The sequence below is a fragment of the Morone saxatilis genome, unplaced genomic scaffold, assembly GCF_004916995.1.
Source record: "Morone saxatilis isolate NCDOM2014 unplaced genomic scaffold, NCSU_SB_2.0 Contig10, whole genome shotgun sequence".
NCBI classification, from domain to species: Eukaryota; Metazoa; Chordata; class Actinopteri; family Moronidae; genus Morone; species Morone saxatilis.
In genome coordinates, this window is record NW_023339652.1 from 14,778,748 (window position 1) to 14,787,837 (window position 9,090).

The 9,090-nt window shown below is 40.8% G+C and overlaps 1 protein-coding gene across 1 annotated transcript in view; it reads right to left on the minus strand.

Annotated features, from left to right (window-relative positions):
• The window catches only part of cdk17 (cyclin-dependent kinase 17), a 34,301-nt gene that overhangs the window by 9,873 nt on the left and 15,338 nt on the right, over positions 1–9,090 (minus strand). The window contains exons 2-4 of the mRNA XM_035674772.1: positions 8,414–8,558; positions 6,386–6,550; positions 1,215–1,348 (exon numbers count right to left, since the gene is read on the minus strand). Coding sequence (XP_035530665.1) covers positions 1,215–1,348; positions 6,386–6,550; positions 8,414–8,540 — 426 coding nt within the window. The 5' untranslated portion in view covers positions 8,541–8,558. The remainder of the gene's footprint in view (positions 1–1,214; positions 1,349–6,385; positions 6,551–8,413; positions 8,559–9,090) is intronic.

Here is a 9,090-nt window from a genome sequence, read left to right on the forward strand (position 1 = left end):
AGAGAGAGAGAGAGAGATAATGCAACAAGGATGTTGTCAAGGTGTGTTTTGTCACATACACTCCTCTGCCAGCAGGGGGCAGGAGGCCTCCACGCTGAGACGCTCATCCTTTTCAGAATAAAACTTCCCCAGGTTCAATATTTATAAAGAGATAAGAGATTATAAATTGAGAACATCTGCATGTAATGTAGCAAAACCCCACATAAAGCCAACTTTTGCCATCACTTAATTTGCAGATTTACCACCTTTTCATAATGGTTAGTGTTAAACAATATAACAGAAGTCTGACAAATGAATGGTGGCTCACAGCTAAAACTTCTCATTTTAGACAAAAACCACTGTGAAATTAGAAACTAGCAGGGAAAATAAGTCCCCTGATAATCATGAGGACTTTTTCCATTTATCCTGTTCACATTTTATTTGCTGAGCTTGTGTAAGTGATTGTGTCTAGCATACCCTCAGGGCCACCAAAGCCAATTTATCATCTTTGACTCGGTTAGCACTTAAAACGCTTGCTCTGGTTGATAAAATCTGAACAGCCTTTGGTAAGAAAAGAGATGCAGCCTAAAAATATAAATAAAAATTGGAAATGAAAAGAAGTGGAGGGGATGGAGTCCTCTGTAACAACTGTGCCCCATTTCCAGTAGAATAACTGCTAAAAATAGTAAAAAATTGAGTATGTCCTTGTATTCATGTTTAATTTAAAGAGGGTAGAAAAGGCACTGAAAAAAAAATCATTTATAGTTTAATTTGAAATTTTATCAAAGTAGGACTGATGTTCTGGTGTCGAGCAGGTGTTTAAATGCCAAAATTATTTTGAAAGGCAGAATTTCATTATATAGAGGAAGAGGAACAAAGGAGACTTCTGTCCCAGCATGCTCTCGAGCCAACGCCAAGACGTTTGACATAAAAAAATCACTGTGGCTACAGCAGAGATTATCACACTGCATCTCTTTACCAGCCGCTGCTGTGGTCCTCAGGGAGCAGGACTGCTATCAGTATCATGAAGCCCAGACACTGAGAGCCCATTAGGAGATGAACGATCCACCCGCCTCCGCAAACCCCCTCCCAAATCAGATCTCCCATGAGGCCGAGGGGGAGAGGAGGAGGTGAAGAGCAGAGCAGAAGGAGAGGAGAGGGGGGCGAAGGGTGGAATGTAGACTCGCCATGTAAGCCATTTCTGCAAATACTGTGCCGGTGTGTGCGTGTCTCACCTCCATGGAGATCCGTCGATGGATGCGGTTCCTCAGACAGACGCCGGTAGGAGATTGCACCTCATCAGAAGACGTTCCCGACGCCTGGTCGCTCTCCCCATCTGAGCCCATCTTCAGGTTCTCATGCACAATATCTAAGACAGAATGGGAATAACAAGATACATTAAAAGACACAGAAATGTACAGAAATACATGTTACTAGATATTTATTAACAGCTACAAAGTCACATTAGATAAATCAGACTAAAGCTGACCCCTTATTACAAATCAGATCTGGTCCAGTCTGTCTAATATGATGGACAGGTTGCATTGATTGATTTTACGGTAACACTCTGAATCCCCATTTAGCATTCATAGGCACTACATAAACATTTCATACAGTAAGTAGTCCACCATAAACTATACTACTGTAATGTAGTCGTAAAAAAAAAAAAAAGTTCTTATATATGCCCAGTATTTGTCAACATTTATTTCTTCTCTTATGAATGCTTATACAGTGCTTTAAAGTGCTGAATTGGGAGATGGGACACAGGATACGTGAGGCAGCCATCAGCTGTATGCAAAATGACTGGTTTTGTGCAAGCGACAGTGCAAACCAAGAGATATTACATTATCAGTCATATAAAACGCAGCATATTGCTGGAGCCACAGCTGGAGGCAGAGAACGTTTGTTGTTTTTCTTGAAGAATGACTGAAATGATTACCCAGTGTTACAGTTGTTTACAGTTAAATCTCTGTCAATCAACTATTCAAATAACTGCGTAAACATTAGCTGTATGTACATTTGTATTTAAATGGAATACCTGGGGAATATTTCCACTGGAAACAAATATTAGCTTTTGTACTGGCCCCTTGGACCACATTCTCTCTCACTCCCTACGTCTCTCTCCGCCTCTCCTCTCACACCCTTGTAACCCCTGAGGCCAAAGATTAAACACTCCAACCTGCACCACTTCCTCCAGGGCAGTAAAAGCTACCACTACTACCATAGCACAGGAGGAGCAAACACACTGATATCCAAACCACATGCAACCCCCTACTCCACACACACACACACACACACACACACACAGTTAATGAGTAGCTATGGCTGAGCAGTTCTCTGTCATCAGTGTGTCAGCGCCTCCAACCATGCAGTCTGTCATCAGACGTGAAAGCACAGAGCAGAGAAATGAGGAGAAAGAAATCTCTGTTCTGTTGATGGAGATTAACTGCTGGCAATTATTTCAAACATGATAATCCTGATTATTTCTCTTGATATCACAAAAGATTATTAATTAGAATTGTTAGCTTAGGTTTTATGAAACAATGACTGTAGTTTTGCACACGAATAAAGCTCTCTTACTCTATTCATGAGTCTTATTGACTAACTTCACTTCATAAAGTCCGACTTCATTACCCTGCGGTGCAGCCACAACCCAAAGGAACACTTTGCCCCAGAATGTGAACCTGTCTGTGGCCATTTGGTTGAAAACCAAAGTCTCCTCAGATTAAAGGAAATGCTGATCCACTTTTAGAAACTGAGATGCTTTCAGGATTTTCCTGTGGGGCTGACCCGTTCTATTCCACTCTGCATGTCACTCTGTTTTTCCACAGATGGTTGGGGTTTCTCTGCTGCATCTTCATCTGAACTTTGGTTTTGGTTACAGAGGAAGAACGTGATACATTATGGCAGGTCTGTCAGTGGAATAAATCCATTGTAATTCACCATCATAGAGAAGGCAAGAAGACGTCTGTCTTGTTAAAAAAAAAAAAAAGACAGGAAGAAGAAGAAGAAGAAGAAGAAGAACAAATTATTGTAACGATCCCATCTGGAAGAGATGGTTGACTTTTCTTCTCCCCTCTCACTGCTTCTCAACCTATCTTTCCTCAAACATCTATTTTTCTCCCTTTTGCCTCTACAACCATCTTACATCCATCCATCCCCTCTGTTCCCCCGGGGCCTCATTGATTAACAATCCGTACACACTGTTTGTGCATAAACTACACATACACTCACTTCTATGCGTAGAATCAGGTCATCATTCAATCTATTATAGTGACGCACAGGTGTAATGGCTCGTACACCATTTCCTACATTTCAGACAAACAAACCCTAACTAGTGACTGAATGTCAACAATCGCTTTTTATTTGAAAAACAAGTAAAACCATTTCTTTCAGAGTGAAATTATACAATTAAAGTTAAAATAATTTCATGAATTAAAACAGTTTTTGATCATTTGTTTCAGTAATAGCCATTCAATTTATTCACATTCTGGAGTAACCTCTCTATACAGTAGTTTCCTTTATTAGTGGCGGAGTCCGCCATTCTCACACAGGGTTGAAACTGCCTACCCAAGCACAAAGGATTCACAGGAAATGATGCATGTATGAAATCCAGCGCTTTGAATTTTATTTTTTGTTTACTGTTCACTCTCCTTCAACTGTAGCAATATGTTACTACTAAGGCAAACTCAACATTTCCTACTGCTGCTTCATAATAAAAGCATTTAACCAGCTAAATACAGGGTGGCTTTTATTGTGACCAATCACAGGAAACACAGTGTATTTGTCTCAGAGGTTAGAACTAACTGTAATTGTTCATCCAAATCATTAAATTACCAGGGTAAGTTATCCACCTCCTGGCTTTATTGTACCCTTCTGTTGTGTGGAAAAGTACTTGTGCCACGAGCCGCATGTAATCAGATTGCGGTTGCTTGTGGCCTGATGGAAAAGGACAATTATTGATGGACTAAATTAGTTTATTTGGCTGCACTGTAACCACATCAGCTGCTCTTCTGTTGTATTTCTGACAAATTAGCTGTTCCAAGAAGTCTGTCTGTCTACAAGCAGAACAATCTGTGTACAAGCAGATGGGTGCAGGTGAGATTTATCATTATTCACTGCATAAAGGTGTGAGTATGTTTTATAAATACAAGCGGTTTTGTTCTCTTTGAAAACTTCCAAGAGATCCCCCCCTACTTTTTTCTCTCTCTTCTCTGTACCTCATTTACATTTCTGTACTTCAAAAACCTCACCAATGTCTTTCACTTCCTAATTCTGCCTTTCTTTCCCTTTCACTCTACATATGTCTCTTTCACTGCTATCATGTTTTCTCTTTTGGAAGGTTTTCACAGGCAGCAGCCGATCTGACTCTATTGCTTCAACACATTCCTTCGCTACCTGCGCTTTTTCTAACTTGTGTGCCTCTTCTCCAATGCCTCCAAATGATCTCATCTGTCCTACTTTTCTTTTCCTTTCAACCTCCTTTTACTTTCACCCACTTCTCCATTATCTCCTGCTATTTCATATCTGCCCTCATCCCCTCCTAAAACTCCCAAAATTCTTTCTCTCAATTATATTTTCACTTTCCCCCATAATTTCTTCACCTCCCAGCCAAACCCGATTCCTTTTTCTTATCTTCCTACACTGTTTTTCTTTTGCTTTGACACGTCTCTTGTAATCTCTTGCCTCACTTCTTCCTCTCTCCGAAAACCTTGAGGGATTTCATTCTCCACCCATTTTTGAGTTTTATTTCCTGAACATCTACACACATCCTTCCTTCACTCCCCCCCCCCCTTTCTTGAGAGTTTTTTGTACTTGAGACTTTATGATCTTGCTCTCTCCCTACCAATCTGTCTCCCTGCTGTCTTTAGCAGCTTTGCTAATAAGCACACGGAGTGTAGCAGCAATATGTGGTACATCAATGTCCTACTTAACTGTCCTGTTTTTAGATCCAAGTCCCTCTATCTAGGCCAGGGTCCAGTGCGAGGCTCAATAAGATCACCCATCTTCACAATTAGCTTAGAGAAGCACTAACCAGGGTCCACATATTTACTGAAATAATGAACATTATATCATTACTAACAGAAACTCTAAATGGCAAACTTTTAACTGACTGTTTGCACAGATATGGGGAAAAAATCATTCAACAATGTTTGTTTAAGGTTTAAGGCAGCATTTGTCTGGTACAGTGTAATTACCTAATAATGCCTGTCAATATTCTTAAATTAATATAGTAACCAAATTATCTGATCATAAAAACACAATTTGAAAATGATTAATAACAAGAGGAGTCTACAGCCATGCTCTGTGAGGCTGCACTGCTTTGAGCTAATTGCTATGATCATCATCTTAATTTTGCGTGTAAGAATGCTCACATTTGCTAATAAGCACTTCACACAAAGTAATAACAACTTTTGAAAAAAAAAAAAATTCGGAGATGGACATGAATGTCACGCAATCCTTCCAATACTCGAGACAATTCACTCAGAGCTGCAAATGTCAGCCTCATAGTGGCTCTACAGAAAAGGTCGGGGGATTGATCCACTAGGAACCATGAATGCCTGTACCAAGTTTTGTTTGTCTGGTAGATGTTGAGATAATTCACTGGATGAACTAAAAATTATTCATACTATTTTCTAGATTGATCAACTAATTGTTTGATCTATAAAATGTGAAAACTGTCCATTACAATTTCCCAATGTCATGTCTCAAAATTCCTTCTGTTGTCTGACAAACAGTCAAAAAACCCCAAGTGTTCTGATTTACTATCACATAAGACAAAGAAAGCAACAAATATGGTCAACAAGACATACGACATGTCATCATCTGAGTAAAATAATGAAGACATGATGCTTTTTGAAACGCTGGTTGCTGCACTATAACATACCATAGGCTTTAAATGTAACCATGTGCTCATCGCTCCAGATCCTGCCAGGCTTGCTTGACTAAATATTCAAAAACCCTAGAGGCTGGTAGATTTTGATATCCATACCACTTTGTTCCTCTGTTTCATACCGTCCCCTGAATCATCTCAACACCCTCTTGGTTGTTGCCCGACCCCCAGCTTGAAATCTGCTGCTGCTTTGAATCATCAAAACATCGTCTTCCCTACCAACCCTCAGGATCGGACTTGTTGCTACCGATCCATTGTGGTGAATCAGTTCACGCAGGAAACTGCGTCATGTTTGACTGAATCCCCCATCCAGCTGTCACTCGGGTGAAAACAGCCCTGCTGAGGGCGAAGAGAGAGGCTGCCTCATGGATTTGTGAATATAAGAAGCAGGATGGAAATATCAGGACCGTGACACGTTTCCTGTTTGTCCCTGGATGCCATCTGCTCTCCCACTACTCACTTCCTTCCGTGTGTGTGTGTGTAAGTGTGTGAACACGTGTGTGTGTGTCTCACCCAGGCGACTGCCGTTGCGTGGCATTGCCATGAAGGACCCCAGGGTGCCACCGATGACGCTGTGCGGCCGGCGTAGGGGGGGCTTCTTGAAGGAGCCTGTGTACTGGTGCAGGAAGGAGTGCATGCTATGGGAGGTGGGTGGGCGGCCGTTCCTCATGAAGGGTTCTGAAACACAACAAAACAACGTCTGTCAAAAGTGTGTGGTTTTCTGAACATCAACAGAGGCTCTGCAGTTGCATCACAAATCTCCAAAAACCCCCATCATGCACCAACGTGGTGAAACTAAATCTCAGCTCTCATTTCCTTTACCCCCTTGCAGTGAGTTCTTTATTTTAAATGCAGGCTGTGTGGCCAAGCTTTGTTTAAACCAACAGAACTTTATTTGACATTTAAGTCAAGGTCCCAACATTTCCAAAAATACCAAACATGAGGCTAAATTATGGAGGAATGTAATACAAATATTCTTATGAAAAGAAGAAAATGGTTGTAGCACTGGAGAACTGATAGCCAAAGGGCAATTATGTTACTTTATCATTAAGCAAGACATGAGTCTCACTCATGGGCCTCAATTAGCAATCCAATTTCAGCTACACTCGTACAAAAAGGCCATAACGCATCCCATAGTGATCTGCATTAGACAGGCAATGAGTCTGTGGCATCTTGTAGGTTAAAGTTTTTACCCCTGCCAACTTCCCTCAACTCATCTGACCTTTTAAACTGTGATCTGACAGGCTGTGCTGTGTCTGCACACATCAACTCCAAAATTAATATTATGCTGCCTTCAGGTGATATAATAAAAATGATATAAATATATACCTGAAGACATTTATGTCAGGGCTAGTTGGTATTTTCAATACTTTTATGAGCAGAGTATGGAAACCTTTTTAGCAACTGACATTAAAATGATACGATATTTCCTATTTATTATTTGCTTTCTTGCCAAAAGTTAGATGAGAAAATATATACCACTCTGTCTATACGCTAAATATGAAGATACAGCCAGCAGCATAGCTTAGCACAAAGAAGGGGGCAGGGGGGAACAGCTAGCATGGAACTCTATTACTGCTGGCTACTAATGTTGAACTGAGGCTTATTCTACTGCTGTATTTATGGGAAGTCTGTCTGGATGTGGAGCGACCGTGGAGCCAAATAAATGCAATGGGAAACTTTCTGTAAAAGATGGATGTGTGCGTCCATTTATTCTGGCAGCTGTCAATCACAAGTGTCAGCCAATCATTTTCATGCGTCGATCACACCAGCAGCTTATTGGAGACAAACTCCAGACAGACAGACCGGACATACTGCGGTGCTGAAACAGGAAAGAATGTTATATAAGAAATAGATGTCAAGGAAAGTGCGTTTTTGTGTGAATGCTCTTTCCTATATACTACCTGTGTGTGTGTGTGTGTGTGTGTGTGTGTGTGTGTTCAAGTAGCTCCTTTGCTGTTACTCCTGTTACATAACTTAATAGAGAGCTATTCACTGGAAGTCCATTACAGCTGTTACTGACGCTCACTGTACACTCTTCATCAACTTCAGTGCTTCATAATTTAAATACCCCTGAGAGCTACCTAGATACTGAAAGCTCTCTGTGTGCGTGTGCGAGTGTGTGTGTGTTATTTTTTGCATGCCTGCTGACGGACAAGTACAGGAAGATCTTGTTAAAATCCTACCAGTGGAATTTCCTTCCCTGGTTGGACTGTGGCACTGATTCTCTAGAACCAGTTTCACGTTTTATTCAGCGTGATTTTACTCAAAACTGAAGCTGTTTTATAAAAAGTATTTCTTTAAAAAAAATCAGTTTCAAATGCTCAACTACATTTCAGTAGTCTTAAAAGTTTGTGTTTTCTGCTGAAAGAAAGAACATGATGATAGTATGAAGTAGTTAACAGTAAATTAGGTCCTTTTTCTAAAAAAACAAGTCTTCAAGTTGCACAAAATAAAAAAGAAATGGGGAAAAAAATACAAATGAGCTGCACACCAGAGTCCCATAGTAAAAATAATAATAATAACACGCAGAATTCTAACCATTGTCCTTGGTGCCACCATCCTCGATGGTCATCTGCTCGGCCAGTTCAGACAGAGACTCGTCGATGGTCTGACTGGAGCGGAGTGTTAACGACAGACGCTTCTTAATCCTCTTCATCTTCTCCATAGCAGGGCAGTGCACAGCCTGTGGGACACACAGGAACACACAGTCAACATTCATTCAGCAGGAGTTGACTGATACACAAGCAGACAAATGAGCACAATATTCTGAAGACTTTTTTTAATATTGTGCTCAGCGTGAGGGATCCCAGAAGCCTCCGTACAATCCAAAATATCTCCGCTCATGAATAACGTAAATCTGCTTTTAATCCAATATTCATTCACTCTGCAAATGCTTGAACAGCCTATGAATAAAGCATGGACAAAGCATGAATAAAGGATGAATATCACAGACTTGAATACAGGCGTTTTTCACTTACACACACATTCACGCATTTGTACAGGGAGAAATTAATGAGCTCTAATTGAATTGAAGGGGGAGAGAGTCAAATCAGGTCTGCAAACTCATGCTGGTGTTGTTTCAGACGAGTGTGTTTGTGTTGACGCAGCAGTCGTCCAGGTCACAGGAAACACCTTGCTCAAGCTGCCTCAAGCCAGTCACTGCTCATTGTGTTGCTCTGTTAACGCCCCATGCAAGTAAGTGTGTGTGTGTGTGT